General features: G+C 51.8%; 1 protein-coding gene across 1 annotated transcript; it reads right to left on the minus strand.

The window, feature by feature from the left end:
- Positions 1-3,969: 3,969 nt before the first annotated feature.
- Positions 3,970-22,138, minus strand: Adgrd2 (adhesion G protein-coupled receptor D2). Its single transcript, XM_085828563.1, is given in 26 exon segments — positions 3,970-3,992; positions 4,654-4,728; positions 4,812-4,890; positions 5,033-5,074; positions 8,400-8,520; positions 9,302-9,408; positions 9,493-9,623; positions 10,023-10,176; positions 10,408-10,510; positions 10,723-10,826; positions 11,586-11,715; positions 11,717-11,860; positions 14,373-14,493; positions 15,060-15,194; positions 15,852-15,963; positions 16,954-17,235; positions 17,492-17,577; positions 17,896-17,994; positions 18,322-18,415; positions 18,417-18,563; positions 18,566-18,707; positions 18,709-18,922; positions 19,214-19,426; positions 19,718-19,773; positions 20,394-20,503; positions 22,046-22,138. Coding segments are annotated over 26 exon segments (3,117 nt in total).
- Between the last annotated feature and the right edge of the window lie 877 nt (positions 22,139-23,015).

Consider the following 23,015-nt stretch of genomic DNA (forward strand, 5'->3'; position numbering starts at 1 on the left):
CTTGCAGGCCTGGTGAAGGAGAGAACTGACTCCCATAAGTTGTCCTCTGACCTATGTGCAACACACACACACATACATACACACACATACACACACACTTAGAACCTGCACAAGACCAAGCCACCACTCAACATTCCAGCGGGACTCACGTATCCCCTACTCCTACTGACTGTCAATGGCTTCTGGGGGGCAAGAGAGTCAGATGTCTTTCAGGGATGTGATTCTAACCCATTCTCCAGTGCTCCATTGGAAGGCCCTGCAGCCATGTACACACAGGCTTCACTAAATGGACTCAGCAGATTAAGAACATGACTTAAGGAAGTTGGGAGGGGGGAATATGGAGAGAGTCCTGGAAACTGAGCAGTGGGAGATGGATTCTATCTAAATATCTGTGTGTCTACATACATATCATACACATTGAAGATATTTTTTAAAATGAGGTGGGAGACAGTTGGAGAGCCCAGGGTGGAGAGATAGCAGGTGCTATTAGGCTTTGGGCCCCACCCCAAGCCTGGGGCTCAAGTATACCCAAACCCTGGGAGATACTGTGACTTTCTGGGGTCTCCTCTCAACTCACCCGGTCGTACCAGTTCTGCCCCATACTGAAAGTGCATCCATTTCATGAACACCTTGCAAACACCCTCCCTCAGCTCCCTGTTCTTTTAGGGACTCCAGCAAGGGGTGGGGGGTGGGGTTCAGTGTGGGGATCCAGATTCCAACCTGGCTCTCCCTTTCTACCCTGTCCTCAGTCCCCACCCTTGCCGACGAAGCCTGCTAGGTGGCAGCACTGAGCTTGATCAATACCTGAGTGTTCCAGCACCTCAGGTCCCCTTGGATCTGCTCTTCCAGGCCATCTTTGTAGGTTCTCCACATTCGCTCAGCTGAGGTGGTGCTCAGCCACTGTCCCACCCACTGTAACCAATGTGATTAACCTAAGGCCACACTTGGTCCACCCAGGGTTTCTAAAACAATTAGAAAAAGGGTACCTCCTTTAGGAGGAGGTGGCAGAAAAAGATGTTCTCCTCCTGCTTTGTCCCAAGGCAATGTCCAGGCTTAAAGAAAACTGTGTTAATTAACCAGATGATACGATGTGGCCCCTTATGTAATTGAACCACAAATAAGAAAGTCGTTGATTCAGCTCACAGGAGAAGGGTCATTCAAATTGGGTTTTTAAGGATGCCTAGGAATTTACCAGCTTAACAGAAACAAAGACAGCCCAGATAGAACAGTGTGGCGATAAAAAGAAAGAGGGTGGTACCAGCTGACTGTGTGTGGCTGGAGCATAGAGGGTGTGGGAGGAAGAAGAGATATGTAGGATGGAAAGGCCTGGAAAGAGCCCCTTAGTCCTGCCCCCTGATCCCCAAACCTTTATGACTGGAACAGGGGCCTTCTGCAAGGGAAGGGATTCAGAGCGCATGGAAATGCAGCTAGTTATGGGCCACCAAGGGCCTGGTTCCTTCTACCTCCTCACATACCCACTGGGCCCCGAGCCACGGGCCATGGGTCCTGCCAGGGCTGAGCATGTATGCTGCCGATACTTAGCAAAGCCCACCTGCTCCAGAGGGAATGGACAACTGGCCCAGCCTTTCCTCCTCCTGGGTCTGCGTTCCCAGTGAAAGGCAGGGGCTCTGCTGTCTTCTCTCTTGTGAATCTCTGGCTTCTCCACCCAGAGCGAGCCTTCGATGCCTTGAACATAGCTTCCTCTGCCTACAGCCCTACATGTCTCTGGTCATAGCTGACCTTCTCTGCGTATTTACTGGGTGCAGGGTAGTCGCTGTGCCCCAAACTAGCATAGGACTGTATCATAAGGTCTTCTGAGAGAGAGCCTGTTATCCCCCATTCTGCAAATGACAGACAAGGAGGGCTTCAAGTTCTTCCACATCCTAGGTCCCCAGAAACAAAGGCCCGGAGACCTGGATTTGCATAAGTGAGCCAATGCTCTCCAGAAATTGTGTCCCAGTTGCAACCCACAGGGAGGAAGCCACCAAAGCCCAGGGACTGTCTGTGCCTCTCTGGCTCTTGGGGGTTCCTCACTCACCCTGCTCTTTTGTCTTACTTGTCCCGTGCACACCCTGACCCAGCTCTGTAGCCCCAAAGGTGGCAGGCTGGATGGTGTTGGGGATCTGACTGGTGGCTGCACAGTGAGGTGGTGCCCTGGCCTGTTTTCAGTTGACTTCCATGCCGGTTCCTCCTCAGTGAGACAGCCAATCCCTCACTCCTGAGTGAAGCCCAGCTACCTGTGAGCAGTCGTGCTTCACACCTCCAGAAATCAGTGCCCAGGTGTTTAGGGCCCACACCCACTGCTCATGAGCTTAGACTGGCAGCAGGGAAACCCCAGGCCTGTGTCTGCACAGTTAGGACTAAGTCAATCTCCCAGCAGAGTGGGGAACTATAGCCTCAGGCCAGGGACACTGCCAATGCTGAATAGGCTGACTGCTGGGCAGAAGAGATGACTCAGGGACTAAAAGCACTTGCCACAAACCCTGATGACTTGAACTTTATGCCCAGAGCCTACATGGTGAAAGGGGAGAACTGAGTCATGTAAGCTGTTCCCTGACCTCCACATCCCAGCACATGCACACACACAAGACATTTTTTTTAAGTGCTAACAAAAACTAGCAAGCCTAGTGGCGAGGCAGAATCCCAAAGTCAAACTGACAGCTTCTCTGTTCCCCTTCCTCTCAGACAGCCCTGTCCATCTACCCCCTCCTGGCCAGGAAGACAACCCCCCCGGGGGGGGGTGTTGGGGGTGGCATAGGCAGAAAGCTTCAACATCTGGTTTATTATCAGACACTGATGGGCGCTTCTGGGAAGTGGAAGGAACTAAGACAAACAGAAGGACCAGCCGGGCTGGTCCAGAGCTGCTTTTCTCTCACTTGGGGCTGCCTGCTGTACATTTCAGTCTGGGTTTCCGATGATGAGTGGTCTTCTGGCCACTGAGCTCCTGAAAGGCTGGGAGGAAAACCCTGCACCTTTTAGACCCCTGTAAGGAAAGTGCAAGGGCTCTCTTTGGGCAGAGCTGGCATTGATGGCCAAGATTAGGGAGGGTCTGGGAACAGAGACTTGGGGAAAAACTCTGCCACCCCAGCCTGCCTGCCCCTCATGGTCTCCCTGAGATGGTTTCTCTACAGTCAAAGCACCTGCATGCACCTACTGTCCCCAGAGCTTTGGGAAAGGACACATGGCCAGCAGCCACCCCTCGCCCGAACCTTTGCCCAGGTTGCCTGAGTGCGTGGTTGGGAGGAGCTGGGGGCAAGAAGCAGGGATCGTCGGGCCAGGGTAGGGGTCGGGAAAGTGGGGCCGAAGTGGAAGCGGCTTCGTTGCTACGAGCAGCCCTAGCAACGCACCCATTCAGCAGAGACAAAGGCACAGAGGCGCTGCAGTGGCTCTTGTTCTCGCAGACGGTGGTGCTTGCGGGTGGGGGCGGGGTGGAGGGGGGGTTGGGCCTGTCGGGTGAGGGGCGGCTGCGCGCTCTGATCTTGCCTAGCCCTGCGCCCCTGATCTGCCTGCAGGGGGCGCTTCGGCCCCTTTTAGCGGACCAGAAGCTGAACATTCAAGGCTGCCTGCCACAAACCTTGGTCTGTGGATCACACCCCTATGACTATTGCTACGTCTCAGACGCCGCAGCTGTACAGGTAAGCCTGGTTCCTGCTGCGCCACTGGCTGCCTTAGTCGCAGCTCCTTTGGATGCTTGGCCTCCTCCTCTGCACACTTCGAGGAAAGCAGCCTCTCCTGACTAGTGGACCAGAACCAGCACCGGCCTGGGGTTGGGTGGGCATTGAGCCTAATCCCAGCAAGAGTTCCAAAAACAGGCCTCTCTTCCAGCCAGCCATGGGTATAGTTTGAGACTAGGCAGCGCTGATCTAAGATTGGTTCTTGTATGGTCGAGTCTCAAATTATTTTCATCTTGGAGCAGTGTGGGAGTGGAGGGATGAGAGAGTCTGCCCAGGAAGAGAAGTACCTGAAGTCTTAAATGCTGTCAGCTCCACAGCCTGAAAAAAGAGAACAGGAAAGATAGGTCCCTTTTCCTGTCCCCTGTCCCCTGGGAGCTCCTGGCCCTTCCCAAGAGGCCTTGGCTCTTAGGTCTGTCAGCCTACAGGCTCTAGCTTCCCAGTGCAGAGGACAAGGTCCCTGGGGTCAGTGCCCACCAACCTTGTCCTAGCCTTTGCTGTGTCCCCAACCCTGCCATTACACTAGCTGGTCCCTTGTTCCAGCCTTACTGGTCTCCTGGGTTCTGTAATGGAAGGGAAGGCTGAGGGGATCCTGGGTCTATGGGTCCCTAAAAGGGGGAAATATTTGGTGAACTGTGCACAGGCTAAGACATTGGACCCCCACTATCAGACACCCTAAAAATCTGCTCAGAAGTTTACTCTCAGATTAGTGGTGAGGCAATTGAGGCCCACCCAGCTCTCGTGTCAGGGGCTCAGGCACACGTCTTCTCCTTACCCCCACCCCCCACCCTGGGCTAGGAACCCTAGACAGGAGTTCTAAGTAGACCCCACCTCTGGTTGGTCACCCAACTGTTCTCCAAGGCCTCAGTTTCTTTGTCTTTCTAATGGGCTTATAGAGTCTGCTGCTGTTCTCCTAGCTCTGGCTGAGTGATGGAGAAATCAAGGCAGCAGGAAACACTAGGCATGGAGATAGAGATTGTACCTCTCAGAGCAACAGATCTTCTCTGAGAATCCCAGACTCGGGCATTTTCCTGACCATGGCCCAGGGACATGAAGCCTGTAGGTCAGAAGGGTCAGAGAGTGTCTGAAAGAAGAGGTGTTGTGCTTGGCCCTATCTATCTGGCCCCAGGGCCCCCTCACCCTTGGCCAGGTGCACCTGCTCTGCCCTGAGCACCTCAGCTGCCTTCTTCTCTGTCATCCTCCGTAGTGCATTCTGCACCTGCAGGGGAGCACAGGTCAGGCCTTGACCTTCCCTAGAGCCCAACAGGTGGGTCCACCCTTGACTCTGTGGGAAGTAGGAATAGGAACTGCAGTCTACCCTCCCTTGGTTTTTCCCCCCACAGTATGCTCACCATACTCACCTCTCCGTTGTAAGCAGCGTAGACAAGGAAGATGTATGGGCCCTGTGGACAGGCCTCGTCTCACTAAGAAGGAACACCCACCTGCTCTGTGGCCTGACCTCCCACTTTCCTTGGATCAAGAGCTCAGGACCACATTCAGTAGATACACTGGGGGACATCAAGAGGCAGAAGGACTCAAAGCCTGCCCTGCCCTCCTGCTAGCCCTTTACTCTGCGGCCCATAAAGTCTCTTATTTCCTTCAGAGATTGAGTGTGAAGGGCTCAGCATTTAGGGCTAGGGCAGAGCTGACTCCTCTCCACATGTGTCGGGACCAGCAGGACCTTGGCACTCACAAAGTACCACTGTATTTGGTCCCAAGATAGTGCTGTCCAACAGGTCAGACTTGAACTGAGCCTAGAACTAGAGCCTGGAACTTACTCAGACACCATGTGGCAGCATAAAAGGTTCAAGCCCAAGGCCAGGAGCAGAGGGCACTGGACTCCTAGGTCTTCCAGCCTTTGGGCCTCTGGTCTCCAGGCACAATGGATTGACATCCTAACACTAAACCTAGAGCCAGCCTGTCCCTTCTGCACCTCAGCATTGCCTTCTCCATGAGTCTCCTTTTCATACCGCACACCAGCAAACAAAGGCATCTTTCCGGACCCCGCCACCCCAAGCTTGACATCACACATGCCTCACATTCCCTAAAATAAAACTGGGGTCTCCTAAAGCAACTTTGGAGTCAGAACAGTCTGGTCCCATGTCCCCTCCTGACCCATTTCTTACCAGCCCTCCTCATGTTGCCCTGCCTCTCACAATGACACCCCTTTGCATATAGCTTTCACACCTTGGCTGAGAATCAGCCCTTCCACATAAGAATTCCCTCTATTCCCATGCTGCTTTGGCTGTCCTTTGCCCTCTCAGCCTCTGTGGTACCACACTATGGATAGGTTGTATGAGATGGGCACTTTGGTCCCATGTACTATGTCCTTTGGGGTGTGAACCAGCAACTGGCCTGGGGGTTAGGAGGATCTGTAAAGCATGAATGAACAAACAAATGAATGAACAAACAAGGGAGTCCCCATTCACAGAGCTTTGGTGTGCATCAGGTATTGCAAGCAGCCCTTTGTAAAGGTTATCTCAGTTGGATCACCAGAAGATTCCTTGAGGCACAGAGGACTTCAAACCCCATTAGGCAGGTCTACCAAGGTAGATGTGAGCTACCTCGCTACAGAGGTAAGGCATTGCTTTCCTTCCATGGAACCAGACATAGTGTGGGTCAGAAGAAAACAAAATCATTCCTGAATAACAAGTGAGGCCGGATCCATTCTGGTCTCTCTAGATCTCGTCACTGTGCTGGGGTATAGCCTGCCTAGTTTATGCCCAAGACAGAAGGGCAGGGCTTCGGGTGTAGTGGAGGAAGAGAGATACAGATACAGGAGGTGTGGTGGAAAGGAGAGGAGAAAAGAAAGGCCAGGCCTGGGGATGGTCACAAGCATCCAGGTGCCCAAAGACACAGACTAGAATGAATCAGGGACCTGCCTGATAGCACCACACCCACAGGAACCAGGGGCAGGCCAGAGAAGGAGCCACAGATTGGGACAGGAGAGAGCTTAGAAGATGGAAAAGAGCCCAGGGGCAATGCTAGGAAGAAATATCAACAGAGAAGACAGTGACAGCCTGAGAGACAGAAGGAATCAGAGAAAGTTCAGAAACAAAAGAAGCCACAGGTGGGGGGAGAGAGATGGTGAGCCTAGGGTGTTCTACTGGTTGCACCTCTACGCTCCCTCCCCCAGCAGGCCTGGAGAGCATTCCTGGTCATGGAGGGGGTACTGCCAGCAAGCTGAAGTAATCACCATGACAACGAGCTTCTGTCACCTTCAGTGTCCTGTTTTGAGCTAGAGAAACCTCACCAGGGGTCACATAGACACACAGGGAGAGCTGGGATAGAGCCTCTGAGTACGGAGAACTCTGTCAGGAAAGGACACGGGTCCCAGTGTTCTGCTGTTTAGGCTAACAGGGTAAGGGTACTGGGGTAACTCCTTATCATTGCCAGGGGTTGCTGAGGCCTTCTCCCACAGCAAACCCCTTTCTTCTTGCCCCCACCCCATGTGCACATCTGTGTGGTGTGTACATGTATTTCTGCACATGTGTGAGCACATGTATATGCATGCTAGCACCTCACATCACGGTAGGTAACCACCAGCTGTGACATGAACGGAAGAGCAGTAGTCACGACTACCCTCTTGAGGATTGTGCCAGGACTTGCCCACAGTCAAAGCCGACTACCCTCAGAACTGAGAAACTGAATATAGGACCCATCTTATTTCTGCCTGTTTTGAGGCCTTGGGAAAGCAACTGCACAAGGTCCGTTTCTCTGTCTGTGAGTTTGCTTTGAGATCGAACTGTGAGCTGGGCCAGAACAATCAGTCACACAGGCATCAGAAGCAGGCCTTACTGACTCAGCCCTCCTCTCTGAGGGAGGGAGGCTCACTGCTCTGAGGACACAGGGTCCTAGACAGAGCTTGCTCCTGATTTGGGGAGCAAGCCTTTGTTCAGCCTTGCCCTGAGTTGTGGGTTTTTTTTTTTTTTTTTTGGCCCTGAGAGGGTGGGTGTAGGGTGAGCTGGTATGGGCAAAAGAGTCAGGATAGCAGTGACAGGAACCACTCCTTGGGACCCTCACTGTCTTGGCATCTACTCCTGAGGCTGGCACCATCTGTTCCTGTCTTGGTTCCCAACAGGTCTGTAAATCCTGTAGACAGGAAGACGCAGGTGCTCAGATACTTCTTTGTCACCAAGCTATGATGGATGGCTTCATTGTGTGACCTCAGTATCAGTCTCCTGATTGAACCCTTTCTCATCACAGATAGGGTGGCCCGAGCCAACCCCACAGTAAGCTAGAGACACCTAAGGAGAGGGCACAGGTTCTCTGTATGGCCTCACTGTCCTCCCAGTGATCCTTGAAGTGACCCAGACACTGTGACCCTTGACCGTCCCCTTGGTAAGCCTGAGAGACAGAAAGAATCAGAGACAGTTCAGAAACAAAAGAAGCCACAGGTGTGTGTGTGTGGGGGGGTGGAGATGGGGAGCCTAGGGTGATCTACTGGTTGCATCTCTGACACCCCACCCCCCAACCCCAGCAGGGCTGGAGAGCCTTTCTCAACTTTCCAGTGTGAACCAAAAGCCCTCCGTCATATCCCACGTGTGGACATCAGGGCACCATTTGCCACGCCTCCCTTACCCCCTTTTTTTGAAGAATGCCCTACTTTGCTGTTGGATCCCTTCTGGATATAGTCTCACCTCCTGCTTAGTCTTGGCAAACCACACACCCTCTCTGAGTTCCAATGTTCCAGAGTCCCCATTCTATGTGTTCAGGGTCTAGAAATACCTGGAAGGAATTGAGAAACACAGCAGGGTAGGCCCAGATTGGGCTAATGTGTACCAGGAGGCCAAACAGCCAGGTCAGGCCCAGGACAGGTAACAGGGCCAGCACAGGTTTCACCATGGCCCTGTGGGGAAAGGAGGCAGAGCTGAGGAGCCAGTGTGATTCCCTGGTGTCTGATGGATGCTACAGTACCCAGGAAGTACATGGAGAGGGGGGTCTGCAACTGCAGATTGGGAGAAGGCTCTGCAAAGCCTTTGGGTGGAGCTTGCTTCCTTCTTAGTAGGGGTGGTGGTACTGGGAGGTAAGATTTCATTCGTTCCCAAGTCTAGTTTGCAAAGGTGAGGCAGCTGCCCAGAACTGGTCAGGGAATGGGAGCGTGAGTCAGGAAGGCTCTGCAGCCCTCTCCAGCAGCCTGGCCTCCCTGTCTTCTCAGGCACTTGCTGGTTTGAGTGGTTCTACTGCAGCAGAGACTGGTCAAGTGAGGAAGGCCACAGAGAAGGCTGGGCTATAGGAAGAAGGTCACACCATTGTGCTCCAGCGGTCATGGTGCTGGGGATCGAAGGGTCCTTGATAGAGCTAGAGACCTGAATCCTTACTCTGATCCTGAACTGGGGATGGCCTGACTTGAGGACTCCTCCTGTCTTGTCTCAGGCAGACCCTCAGCACCTTCTGCAGATAGTGAGGCCCCAGGGCAGTGGCTGGTATCCCCAGTGTCTTACATACCGTGACATACCCAAGCATGGGTGTCACGTAAGCAAGGTCACACGTGTACTCACTACTTAACACAGGCTCACACTTGGCCACACATCCCAACACAGACTCACATGCTCACACTATACCACGCTCATGTGAGGTGCCAGCTGGCCCTCTACCCAATCTCACCCTGCCCCCTAGCTGAACCTCACCACATTTGGAACTTGATCTTCTGTAGGTCAGGCTGTGGGCTCAGCATGCGTGCATGGCGGTGGGTGCTGGATACAGTGACAACATGGACCAGGATGTAAGTATTTGCCTGGAGGTTGGGTGCCAGTGAGCAAGAGGAATCACCTCTTCCCAACATGCCCCACCCTTGTAGCACCCACACCTCCCAGCTCACAGTCACAAGCAGAACAGGCCCCACAAAGGCCCAGATGGCATCCGTGTGAACATTGAGCCAGCAGTGTCCAGAAGCCACATAGTCATGAGGGTGCAATGCTAGGGTGATGGCCATAATGGCCACAGGAATGCCTAGGGAAGGAGGAAATAGACTCAGGCCATGCCACCACTCATTGCTGTCTTGGATCCAGCCCACAACTGTCCCCTGGGCCAATCTAAGAGGTGGAGACTGAGGCTGCTGAGTGGAAGGGACTTAAGAAAAACAGACTGGGTACAGCTAGAGTCTCATGTAACTGGGGAAACTGAGATCACATCAGAGACAAGTATCAGGTGGTACTGGGTGAAACAGGTACAGGGTAGTATTGAGTGCTGGGTGTTCAGTGGTACTGAGTACTAGGTATTAGGTAGTTCTTAGGTGCTTTTGGATGCTGAATGGTACCAATGTGCCCAAGGATGGGTCTGGGTGGTACTGGTGTGGGGTAGTATTGGAGAGCAACAGAAAGAACAAGAGTGAGAATCAGGGGTCCTCACCCCAGCCTGCAGTATAGTACAGCCTCATCCTGGGGCCTGGGTGCATTCTCATGGCTACCACCTTGCTCCAAAGCAGCAGTCCCTCTGCCAGCATTCAGGAGAAGGCAACCAGAAAGAGAAGATGCATGGCCGCTGTGACAACCACACAGGTCACCTGAGGGAAGATGGAGGTCACTGTGGAGCTCAGCTCTGGGCACAAGTTACCCTGATCCCATGGTCATGATTGATGCTCATCTAAAGAAGTCAGGGAGAAAGTCTCTGTCACCTGTACCGCCTGGGTCTTTCTCCTCTGGGATTTATTCTCCACCAGGGCAAGGAAGCCACCAGCAGGTAACAGGGGAGGAGACTGGTCCCAGAGCTTACCAGTCACCTGCTGGTTGCCTACCTTGTCGGTCTTTGCCCACTCACTGGTCATGAGGAAAGCCTCAGCAGAGGCCAGGGAAAGAATAAGATTCTTGTGGACTGTGGTCCGTTCAGACATGGGAACCCTGTATAGGCAGAAGGGTTGGCTAACGAGAGCAGCCCCACCAGCCTCACGCACTTCCAGCCAGGCCTTGGGGGTGGAGGAGTTCCTGGTGACTGGCCTCATGTAGGTAGCAAGGGACCCAGCTCACCTTAAGGGAAGCCCCAGACCAAAGTCTCATGGGGATGGCTGTGGAGTCTAAGAGGTGACAAGCCCAGGTGTGGGACACTTCCTCACCCAGCCACCACGAAGAGCAAGAAGGTGGTAGCAAGAGCACAGAGGGACACACCACAGCCCACAGATGACAGAGTCCTCAGCAGCAACTCTTCTTCAGGACCTCCCTGCAGTGAAGGACAGTGAGGGGCCCATCCTCATCCTATTGGCACAAGACTCACTCTGCCGGCTGACTGCAAGTCTCCCTAGGGGATCAAGGATGGCAATAGTACCACCACCAGGGACTAGGCCTGCACACAGTAGGTGCTTAATAAATGAATGTATCTCTCTCGCTGGATCTCCCTACAAGCTGCCCCTCTTGCCAAGCTTCCATGGACTCAGCAGAGTCCAGAATTGGAAGTCACTCTCAAGCCCCGGGGGATGTCCTGTGAGGCAGGCGATACCCGAGAAGATCACAGACTGCTATTAAAGATGAAGCTGCTGATGAGTTATAATGTGACACTTACAGAAAATAAGCATGTAAGCCTTCCCGAGGGCTCTTTAGGACCCAGAGTCTGCCTAAGGCACCGACTCTGTCTAACTTGACCTTGGAGCAAATGACCACTGGGTTCCTTTATGTCTCCTTGGAGCCCTTTCTTAGTCTACTCTGGAGTCAGCTCTTGATTGAGTCTCTGCTTTCTCTCAAACTCACCTGGATTCATGATTTATAAATTCTTCATCAGGACACCCTCCTGAACCCCAGTCCTAGACCCAATCGTTCCACACAGCCCTACCTGACATCCCATCACTTCCTCTCCACGCCCATGTCCAGCTGGGCCTTGGTCCCTGGCCCACCCTCCATGTGTCCAGTGCAAGGTCTCAGGATGACTTGGCCTCACGAGTTACCTCCCTCTGCAGCTGAGGTTACCCTGTTTCTCCCTGCTCACCTGGACGTCATGCACCTGCAGCAGGATGGCAAAGCTGGTGCTGTGCTTGCAGAGGCAGGTGGTAGAGTCCAGGTGTAGAGTGAGCACTGAGCAGCCAGTGATGGCCCAGGAGCCCCCTGCATCTGAGCTTAGGGTTAGGACAGAGCAAAGGGGCTCTTGAGATGTGGTGGACAAAGGACAAGACAGGGAAGACAGAGTTCTCTCTACCTGAAGCCTGAAGCTGAGGGCTGCTTTGCCTCCAGTCGGTGATATGTCCTTGGCCAGTAACTAACCCTCTAGGCCCCAGTTTCCCATCCAGCAAATGTGCTTAATTTTCTCAGGGATGGTAGGACCAGAAGAGGTCAGAAGAACTGATGACCTCCGTTTCTTGCCTGGACTGGTTGCTAAACATTCGTGGGTGATGTCCGTTCCTTCTGATGAAGGCCCAGGAGGAGACTCAGACAATGCTCAGGGCCACAGCCTCATAGGAATCCCTCTTAGCAGCCATTGGATAGTTGAGTCTCCTTCAGGTACCTCCCAAAGTCAATGCTACCTCCTTCATAAGCATCCTAGGACAAAGCTCAATGCCATGTGGGTAACACATCCCCCTTGCCCCAGCTTCTCCTGGAGCTGTATGGGGTCTGGAAAACAGTTTGGGGAGACCCCAAACACCTCCAAGTACTAGTTCCTTTGCAAACAGAGGGGGCATAATTGTTTTAATTGTCTGATTTAGAGTTGGGTGAGATGGTTTAACAGGCAAAGGCCCTTGCGGCCAGGCAAAGCTGACAGTCCAAGTCCCCAGGACCCACATGGTAGAAAGAAGTGACTCTTGCAAGTTGTTCCCTGACTTCCATACACATACAAAGACACAAATAAGTCAATGTGGAAACTTACTTGGCACTGAAATTCCAAAAAGCACAGACAGGCTGGAGAATCTTCTGTGGAAAGACCTAGGGATAAGGCAGGTATATGAGTGTGTACGGGGACGTCGGTCAAGTAAACAGACAGCCTTCAGGATGGGAAAATCTTTGTTAATTATACATATGACCAGAAATTAATATTTAGAATATATAAAAAACTCTAAAAATTAAACATCACCCTCCTCCAAACAAATGATTCAATCTAGAAATGGGCTAATGAACTGAACTGACAGGTCTCAAATGGCTGATAAATATATGATAAAAAGTTCAACATCCTTAGTCACCAGGGAACTGAGGATCAAAACAGCTTTGAGATTCTTTTCACCCATTGCATCATCAAGAAAACAAACAATGGAGCCTGGAGAGATGGCTCTGTGGTTAAGAGCATGAATTGCTCTTGCAGAGGTTGGAAGCTGGGTTCCCAGCACTCTTGTTGAGCAACTCACAGCTGCCTATATCTCGAGATCCAGGAGGACCCAACACTTCTGGCCTCTGTGGGCACCTGTACCCTCCCCCACATGTACAAAAAAACCTAAAAGGACACAAATGAATCTTTTAAAACAGAAAACAAGCAACAATACGCTCTGACAAAGATGTAGGGAAGAAGGAAGCCTATACACTGCTGGCAGGATATAAACTGGTGCAAAGGCTATGGGAATCAGTGTAGAGGATCGTCAAAAAACTAAGATTAGCTGGGCGGTGGTGGCTCATGCCTTTAATCCCAGCACTCAGGAGGCAAGGCAGGTGGATCTTTGAGTTCAAGGCCAGCCTGATCTACAGAGGAAGTTCCAGGATAGTCAGAGCTACACAGAGAAATTCTGACTCAACAAAACAAAACAAAACAACCATATATGGGGTTTAGAAAGATGGCTCAGCAGTTAAGAGCACTATGTGCTTTTCCAGAGGTCCTGAGTTCAGTTTCCAGCAACCACATGGTGGCTCACAACCATCTGTAGTGGGATTCTATTCCCCTCTTCTGGCACGCACCATATATACACATAGAACACACACATATGTATATGTGTGTATCTATGTATCTATGTATCTATCTATATCTATATCTATATATAGATATACATATATATACAGAAGAAGGAAGGAAGAGGGACATGGGAGAGAAAGAATAATAAGGGTAATAGATGGGTGGAGGATAGTGATATACAGATATGAAAATGTAATAATAAAACCTATTATTTAAAAGGTAACTAAAATCTTAACTGAAATCACGTTAAGTAGTACACTAAACTGCATATTTATTTACTCTATCTTCTGTATTTTTGGGTTCTGCCTCCATGTATCCAACAAACCACAGATCAAAATATTTTTTAAAAACAGAAAGAAAATATGAAAACAAAAAATTGCCTCTGTCCTAAATATATTGAGACTTTTTCTGGTCATGATTCGCTACACCAGACCTTAGTATATATCTGTTCACGTCACTGACATTGTATTAGATACCATGAGTGAGCTAAAGGGAACTAGGCGCATCTAGAGAAGTGTATAGAGGGCACTGTAACTTCCAAGCCATTCTGAATAAGGGATTTGAACATCTATCTCTGCGTTCCAGTGGCCGGGGGTAATGGTGGTAGTCGTGGTTCTAGAGCCACCCACTCAAGGTTGAGGATTGATGAGGGTGCACTGCAACCAAGCTGACTGAGACTTTTGGGAGGATATACAAACTGATACAGAAGCCACACTGGGTGCACACGTGTGTCCAAAATGACCACCTGTGAGCAACAGACCCTTAAGCTTTCTTTAAAATACTCCAAGGGTTAAAAACAACAACAAAAACAACAGGGCTTTGCACATTGCATACCATGAAACCAAACCCTGCTATATTCATCTATTTATTTAGGTCTCTGCAATCTACTGTGAGGGGTTTGCTCACCTTTGCATCCTTGCCTCCTTTGAGCCATTAGTGGCCTGGAGCTCTAGGCCAGGTGCCCCCAGGGTATGCTGGAAGATTCTTGAGGTGAACCAGGTGTGAATGACCATGACTTCAGCGAGGCCTGGGAGGGTGGGAGACACAAGCGGTCGCTGAAGGCATTGCTCTTTCCTTTTCACAGGGGAACTGAGGGTCAGAAGCCAGTGACTTTAGAAAAGATCACATGACAGAAAAGTGACTAATGCAGAATCCCAACCAGCCATGCTTAACACATCTGGTCGGCCCCGCTCACTCAGTCCCTGCTCTCTCTGGCCCGAAGATTTATTTCTTATTATATGTAAGTACACTGTAGCTGTCTTCAGATGCGCCAGAAGAGGGTGTCAGGTCTCATTACGGGTGGTTGTGAGCTACCATGTGGTTGCTGGGATTTGAATCCAGGACCTTTGGAAGAGCAGTCAGTGCTCTTACCCGCTGAACCATCTCACCAGCCTCTGGTTAACACATCTTAACCTGTAGTTCCAAACCCCTTCGTCTGTCCTGTACACTGATTCCCAACTCCTGAGTGGTCAGGGCTGGGGCCTTTTTCACCTAGCCACTTCTGAGGAAATCATGTGAACTCGTTGGAAGAGACTGTGTGGATGCCATATGTTTCACTTGGAACACAACAGGATTCCAGCCATCTCTCCTTACCTTTCCCAAGGAGCCACCTCACTTCACCTGCAGGGATGTGGATGTGGTCTGGTCCATCCGGATGCCCTCCAGGAATGGTGAACGTGTGCCCTCCAGTGCTGGCCTCCCTCAGGTGCAGGTTTTGCACCTCCAGGCCTGGGATCAGATGGAGCAGCAGCTGGATCTCAGGAGGGAGGGCTTTCTTCTGGGGTGTCCATGGCTGACTTGTCCTCTCCCCACTTAGGACTAGGGACCCACCATGCAAGCCCAGAGAGGGTGAGCCACTACCCAAGGCAAAATGGCTTTCTGGATTCCTGAGGGAAGGGTATTACCATGAGGGGGTGGGAGGAACCTGTGGCTAAAGATTACTGTGCAAGTCGCCAAATGGATCTCCAAGCACTTGATGAATGTGAACTTGGGTCTGCTCTGTGCAGAGACTGTTCAAACAGCCCTAGAACCCTAGGGACATCAAGAGGAGGAGGGGTAGTCCTATTATGCAGGGACATGTTCAAGCTGTTAGACTGAGGAGGGAAGACTAACCCATCAAAAGAGAACTCCTGTGTGTGTGTGTGTGTGTGTGTGTGTGTGTGTGTGTGTGTGTGTGTGTGTGTTGGGGAGTTGGTACCCAAGCAGGGCTCCAAGGGGAGATATTTGCTAGGAGATCAAGGAAGAAAGGGCATTGTGGGCAGAAGATACAGCTTGGGTAAAGGAAGGAAATATTGTGACGTGCACGGAAGTACAGACAGCGATCTCTCAGGGACCACACTGAGAAAGGATAGCTGGGATTCGCTGTGGAAGTGGATGGCCGCTCACCAGCAAAATGATGCTTGAAGTGGATTCGAGGCTGCACAGAGGTCAGTGTGGAACTCAGCAGGGATGCCAGGTGCTTCACACACATCACCAGAGCCATGGGCACACCAACCACCTGGGAGGAAGCTGTAGCTCTGCTCCTGCTCCCACTCCAGGCCCTAGTGCCATGGGCCCTGACCTGGGGGCCACAGATGCTCGGGGTTCTGGCTCCAAACCTTTAATGGCCTCAAGATCAAGGCTTGAGTTCCCTGTCTGCCTCAGCCTCCTCTGACCTCTCCAACTCTGTCTATCAAGTCAAGTCACAGGTCTCTTAGCATGGCGTGTGGCTACTGGCCTGTTGTTTACTAACTGGAGTCCACTCTGCCTGGGACACCTCTCTCTTCACACTGATTCAGAGCCAAACTCATAATAGACGTGCTCAGGTTCCACATTAAAAAACAAACCAAACAAAACCCAAATTCACTGAGTGGTTACCCACTGTCTGCTGTGAACATCGCCCTGTTCACTTTACCATTGCCCCAGCAAGGCAACTGTGAGAATCCCATTCTCCAGGTAAGAAAGCTGAGGTCCACAGCTCCACATTTCCTCATCTATGACAGCGCCCTGGATCCATAGTTACAGGTGGACCTCACCCATGTGTGAAGGGAACTCCCTACCTGTGCAGGTAAGCACTGTAGCACCAGCCTCACTGCCGGTTACCTTCCTCTTCACTCTTACACCCTGTCTATTCCTAATCCTGCCCACTAGTATTATTTTGCTAGGATGGATTTTCTAATAGCCTCTCCTTCCAGAGCAACTTCCTGTTCTCCAGAGCACCTGCCAGTGCATTTAGGCAGACATGATGGGTGGGCCACTCCACATAAAGGATCCCCAACTTGAGGCAGTTGTCAGATTCTTGGATATGGGGAGGGCCCTTATCACCAATGGCTCTTAATACCATTCTTAACTATGTGCTGTGTTCAAGTGGACTTTCCACTCATAGTGACAAAAGGAGCCTCTCGGATGGCATGGAGAGATGCAGCCCTCAGAAATAGGTGCAGACTCACCCACAGTTACTCAATAAGGAGCTGTAAGACCATATCCCATCCAGCTCCGCCTGCCTCACCTCACTGATAGACAGCCACACACTGGATGATTGCTCCTCCAGGGTCAGGCTGGCCACAGATACAAAGCCTCTGCCAAGCTCCTCCCAGGGCTGGGTCGGCAGCTCTGGCTCCTCAGCTCTGAGGGCAACCACCCTCTTCAGGAAGTGCAGGATGGCTAGCAGGGTCACAGGCCCCAGTGGACCTGGCTTCTTTGCCAGGACTCTCTCCAGAAGATCCAGGAAGCTGGAAGCCTTGTCTAAGAACAGGATCCCCAGGGTTTCAGACAGGGGGCTTGGGAGAAGCTGTGGGTAGGGGAATAACTGGCAGGAGGGAACTCTCTAGATTCCACAGCTGGGCACTGCCAGGGTCTTCTTAGTGGAATGAATTTGTCAAAAGCTCCCAGCTGTCAGGGGTTCTAAAGCAAGAGCAGGAACAAATGGGGTTCCTGTAGATATTTTAGACGGGGGGGGGGGGTGTCTCTTTACAGGTAAGGAAAATAAGGCACAGGGAGTTGGCTCACAGTGCCACAGACTTTCCAGCCTCCAGGGATGGAATCACCACAGTGGCACTGGCCAAAGCATTGACTCTGCTGATAACATCCTGATCTGGCCATGACTGGAAGTCCTGATGGTGCTGATAGGTCTCTGCAAAAGGGGGAAGCCAGGTTGCACCCTGGGTAAAGGAGGGGCCAGCCTGCTCCACGACCACCCTCAAAGTACTGTTCTGGGGAGAAAAAGCATATCTGTGGCTTTGTCTGAAATATTAAACAACATGGTAGATGGGGAAACTGAGGCACAACATGGCAGAATCGCTTTTTCAAAGTCACACAGCTGAGATTTGCCCCAGGCCTGTCTGGACAATCTGCCCTGTTGTCTAGATCTATTGGGTCCTCAAACCTGGAGATTATAAATGCCCTCTAAATTCTCTACTATTCAGCAGAGCTCTGGCACAGCTAGACACACCTTTTGAGTAGCAGCAGAGAAACGGTTGTAGGTGCATGCAGAGTTCAGAGCCCTTGGTGCCAGGTCCTAGGTTCCACGTGGGGCACTCCTCTGAGGGTACTAGCCAGAGTAGCAAAGTATCAAGACCACAACTTGGTTATTTACCCATGCAGGCCCAAAAGGTGCTTGCACATGATGGGGAAGCAGCATGCAGCATTACCACACCATGGGGCATGTTGGGATCAGGGAGATGAGGCCCTGAAGCTAGAAATGAGCAAGGCCATGCTAAGTAAGTTTCTGCTCCTGAAGAGGGAGTGGCCAGAATTGGGTGAGATCAAACCAGCAAAGGCTGAGCTGGAGACTGGTGCTAGATGGGGAGGGGCCAGATTCAAAGGGCCAGCTAGGGGAAGGATTTAGCATCTTGACCTTAGGGCCAATGTCTTATACTAAGACAGAGCAGGCACACAAGCACAGTGGGCAACAGTGAGGGTGTGACGTCCTGGACCTCTGGGTACCACTGAAAGAGCAAGCCCCGCGGGGGGTGGCATGCAGGCACGAGCTCAGCGCACTTGCTCGAGGCTCAGCACCTGGTCCCACAGGTAGAAGTCAGTGAGGTTGCCACTGAAGGCGTCGCGGGCTGAGAACCTGCCACCCAGGGAGTCCTGATCCTGACCCAGAACAAGCACACTGTAGGGCGGGGCGGCACGGGGTGGCCCGTGCTGAGTCCCTGAGCCCTTGCACGTTGCCTCCCATCGGTGAACAGCTCCCAATGCCCGCTGCGCTGCTCCCACGTGGCACACACGTGGTGCCAGCCACTGTCAGTGCGGAAGATGGGCACCTCCGGGTTCCGCGAAGGTGCGCAGCTGCAGTGCGTTGGCCACAGCCAGCGTGGCCAAGGAGAAGAGAGTGGCCACCTCGGTTGCTGTTTCGTCCCACTGAACATGCACGCAAGCCGTGAGCGCCGCCAGCGTGGGCAGTACCGTGGGCAGCCGTGCAGTCCTCTCAGCAGTCCTCTTGTGGAAGACCAACGCAGCCATGGTGTGCTCACCTGTGGGGGCAGACGGCAGAGCCTCAGTTTCCCTATCTGCCACAGGGCCTGCCATTCGCTGGCACAGCTGTGGAGCCTGTAATGGGATTTGGGATTCCTCTAGTCTGGAGAAGAAAGAAGTGGGGGTTCCAGGCACCCTGCCCAGGGTTAACCCTCACTTCCAGAATGGGCAGGCACTGTTAACTCCAGCTCAACTGAAACTGTTGTCTCAGTGAGACCCCCATTTATGGAGGGTCAGACACTATCCTCCTCCTCCCCCTTGCTTGCACCAGATTCTGAGCTCATACTCACGCCTCTGCGGCTGACTTTGTAATGAGGCCTCTCTTTGTCCTACCCAGACCGAGCTAGGCAAATGTGAAGCAAGAACTCTATCTAGGGGCCCCAGTGCCAAGTGGCCAAACCTCTGGTCACAGGACTCTTGGGCTTGCCACCAGCTCAGCCGCTGTCCTGTGAATTCGTACAACCCCTCTGCGGTCTGCAGCATCTCACCTGGGGCAGCTGGGGCTGGAGGTCATAGGAGAGTGAGCGCAGGAGAGAATTTTATGGGCATCTCACCCTTTTGGACGGGGCCAAAGTCAGTTCTGAGTCTGTTGGGCCAGGCCAGGACTGTCTACTCTGTGACTCGGCCCCTGGAGTCTTTCTATACAACAGGAATGTGATGGAGCCTCCTGCAGGGGGTTGAAGAAAACACCACCTCCTCCCCTTTTCTGCATAGTTCAGACCAATATGCCAACCAGGTGACACAGCTGGGCTGTATCTATAGAGGACCTTCCTGAAAGGACCTTTCATACCAACCTGTAGCCAAAGGGTTCCTTGATTCGCCTGGAGAGTTAGAGAAGGTCCCAGGGAGACTTCAGATCTGAGAGAGAATATGGATGTAGCTTTGGATAGGCACTTCTCACCAGTGTTGAATGCCTACTGTGTGCTCCAGGGGTGACGTGTTGGTTGAATGTCAGAAGCATAGCACACAGTAGTTGCTATTGTTCTGTGTATATGCAAGGGTTTAACTTTAACATTCTTTGAAGTGTGGTAGCCACTTGGCAAATGAACAACTTTGGGCTCCCTTGACCTCCCCCGGGGCTGAACTCTTCCCTCCAGAAATTCAGGTACCAGAAGATAGAGGAGGCAGTGAATCAGAGACATCTTTCCAGATGCAGCCATGGCAGGTGAGGGGCAGTGGGGAATCACACACCTGGCCAATGTCAGCTGAGGAGGAAAAAACAAAACAAGGAAACAGAGGTGAGTGTGCTGAGCATGGTGGCACATTCTCGCAGTCTTGCCGCCTGGGTGGTGAAGGAGGGGGGGACAACCTCAACTTCATAGCCATTCAAAGTCAGCCTAGGCACATGAGACTCCACTTCAGAACAACAACAACAACAATGACAAAGGCAACTCTGCCACCTGCCTTGGAACCTCCTTGGAGTTTACAGGGTCCAAACATTCCTTTCCTTGGTTTCCAGACCTCACTGACCTGGGAGCCAAAGCCGTGGGGTCAGAGCTCAGGAAAAGGGATCGCATTTGCTTGTACAAAAGGATGGTCTCCAGGAGCATCTTCAGAATTGCAGACTGGGAACCGTAACCCTGGTAAGTTTCAGGGGCTACAGAAATCCACTCTCCAGGTAGAGGTGGACACAGCCCAAGAGCTCAGGGCCATGTGGTCTTCCGGGGGCTCTCAGCTTGGGTGGGGGTGTCAAGGCTCTGCCTTGTCTGTCCGACATTCTCTCTGTTTTCTTAGGTATTTGTTTGAGTCAGGGTCAGCCATATAGCTATGCTGGCCTTTGAGTCCTCCTACCTGAAGATGCAACTGTGGACTGCTACACTCACCCATTTAAGCATCATCCATTTCCATACCCCACCCCGTTTCTTAAGACCTTTGATGACACTGTCCCCTCTACCTGGATCAGCCTCCCACACCCTCAGTTGTCCTTCTTCAGGATAGATTCTCAGTCCCCACCCCCCACCAACATTAGTGGTAGGCCTATCCTAGTCCAGATGTACAAACTGGGGATATGGTAGTCATGGGTGATTTGGAGACTGCTCCTGGCAAGCTACAGGGATCGACCTTCTGGGTTTCTGTCCCAGCCCTGGCATGCACAAATGACTTAGACAACACACTGTCCTGGCCTCATGCCATTTGGGAGCCTGGCCCCTCACAATAATAATGCATACCCTTTCTTTACATAAAAATACATCCCGGGCTCAGGAGGACTCAGAAGTGCACATTCTCGGAACCCTGAGAATCGCCAATTTATTGTAGTTTTGCCACTTTTAAAATAACACCTGTTTCTACCTGTCCCATCTCAACAAAAGTGGGTAGGAAATAGTAGCTGGGAGCTGAGGTTCACTTATGCAGTGTGGATCGTAGTGATGCTCAGTGGCTGCCGTGTCCCTTGCTTCTGTCTGCACCCTCCAGCCCCGTGTGGCCCACCTCTCTCCCTCAAATAAATTTGGTTGCCACCACTGGTCTCCTCTCCACGAGAGAACTCTGAGAACGCTGATGAGGCCTAGGACCTGAGCCTCTCTTCACTGCTGGTCCCTCTTCTCATCCCAGTCCCTGGTTTCTCACCTGCTTTATTGGTGCTGTCCTCTATCGGCCCACCAGTCCACTGTCAGCGCTGCTTCTGGAGCCCCCTCTCTGCTAGGCAGCCTAGCCAGTAGGGGTCCGAAGGATAGGGGTGGGACTCTGTGTCTCCTCCCAGAGACCTGCCCCCTTGTGTCTGAGAGGGAACTTTTAGCAGCTGCACAGAACGTGACAGTTGACCTGTTCTTCTACCAGCACACAGGTGAAGGCTTCCTATTAGAAAGAGTAGCGCTGTGAGACTTGGATTAAAGAAAGAAATTGGGGATGCTAAAGGGTCCTTGAAATTCTGGATACCTTAGGTGACCAAGCTAGTGGTAGCAGAGGGAACCACCCCTCAGCATATTACTACCTTGAATTGCTCCCCCAGCCTGCCTCCCCTTACATCCACCCCACCACGAGGACAGTTGGCACACCCTGTTTTGCAGGAAAACCATGGACATGGGTAGTTTCAACCAGAGCCATTCTCATGGAAGGTAGGAGGGGTAGGGCATCGCCAAGAGGACAATGGAAACCTAAGGGGGGGTGCTGGAGGCCCACCCCACCTGCCTCAGTGGTTTTAACCACAAGGACTTCTGCTTGGGAGTGAAATCTGGCTTGATGACCCTGCCACCAAGACCTCGGGTCCACACTGCCATGTTCACACTGCCTCCTGGGTGAATATTACCTGTCATCAATCCTCAGCTTCAGCATGTGTAAGTGGAGGATGACAAACAGTATTGAGGTGGAGTTGCTGTGTCAGTTCAGCGTCTTTGAAACTGTGGTCAAACACACAGCACATTGAATGTACTATTCACGATCGTTTATTTTAATTTTATTTGTTTGCTTTTGAGACAGGATCTCATTTTGTAGCTTTGACTGGCTTGGAACTTGCCATATAGACCAGGGTGGCCTTGAACTCACAGATATCAGCCTGTCTTTTACCCGCTGCATGCTGGGCTCAAAGGCATGCCCTACCATACTTGGCCTATTTTATCTTATTGGTTTTGCTTATGTAGCCAAGGGTAGCCAAACACTTGTGATTTTTCTGTCTCAGCCTCCACATGCCAGGGTTACGGGCATGGACCACACTGGCTTCCTTTTAGAAAAGAGGGGGATTGAAGCAAACAACACACAGGTGCTAATTTTCCCACTTTTCTCTGCGCTTGAGATTTTAAAAAATAAAAATAAAAATCAGAACTGAACATTGTTGCACACCCCTGTAACTTTCCAGATTGATTCACAGGCAGGAGGACTGGGAGTTCAAGGCCAGCATCTACTACATTGTGAGTTTGAGCCAGCCTGGGCTCCAGGAGACCCTGTCTGAAAAACCAAACACACAGGCTGGGTGTGGTGTTGTATGCCTTTTATCTCAGCACTCAGGAGGCAGAGGCAGGGAGATCTCTATGACTAAGAAGCCAGCCTGTCCTACAAAGGGCGTCCAGGACAACCAGGACTCAGTTACACTGAAAATCCTGTCTCAAAACAAAAACAAAAACAAAACAAAAACAAACCAAGCCCCCGCCCCCCACACAC

The sequence above is a fragment of the Mus caroli genome, unplaced genomic scaffold, assembly GCF_978045245.1.
Source record: "Mus caroli unplaced genomic scaffold, Mus_caroli_1 scaffold_2, whole genome shotgun sequence".
Classification (NCBI taxonomy): domain Eukaryota; kingdom Metazoa; phylum Chordata; class Mammalia; order Rodentia; family Muridae; genus Mus; species Mus caroli.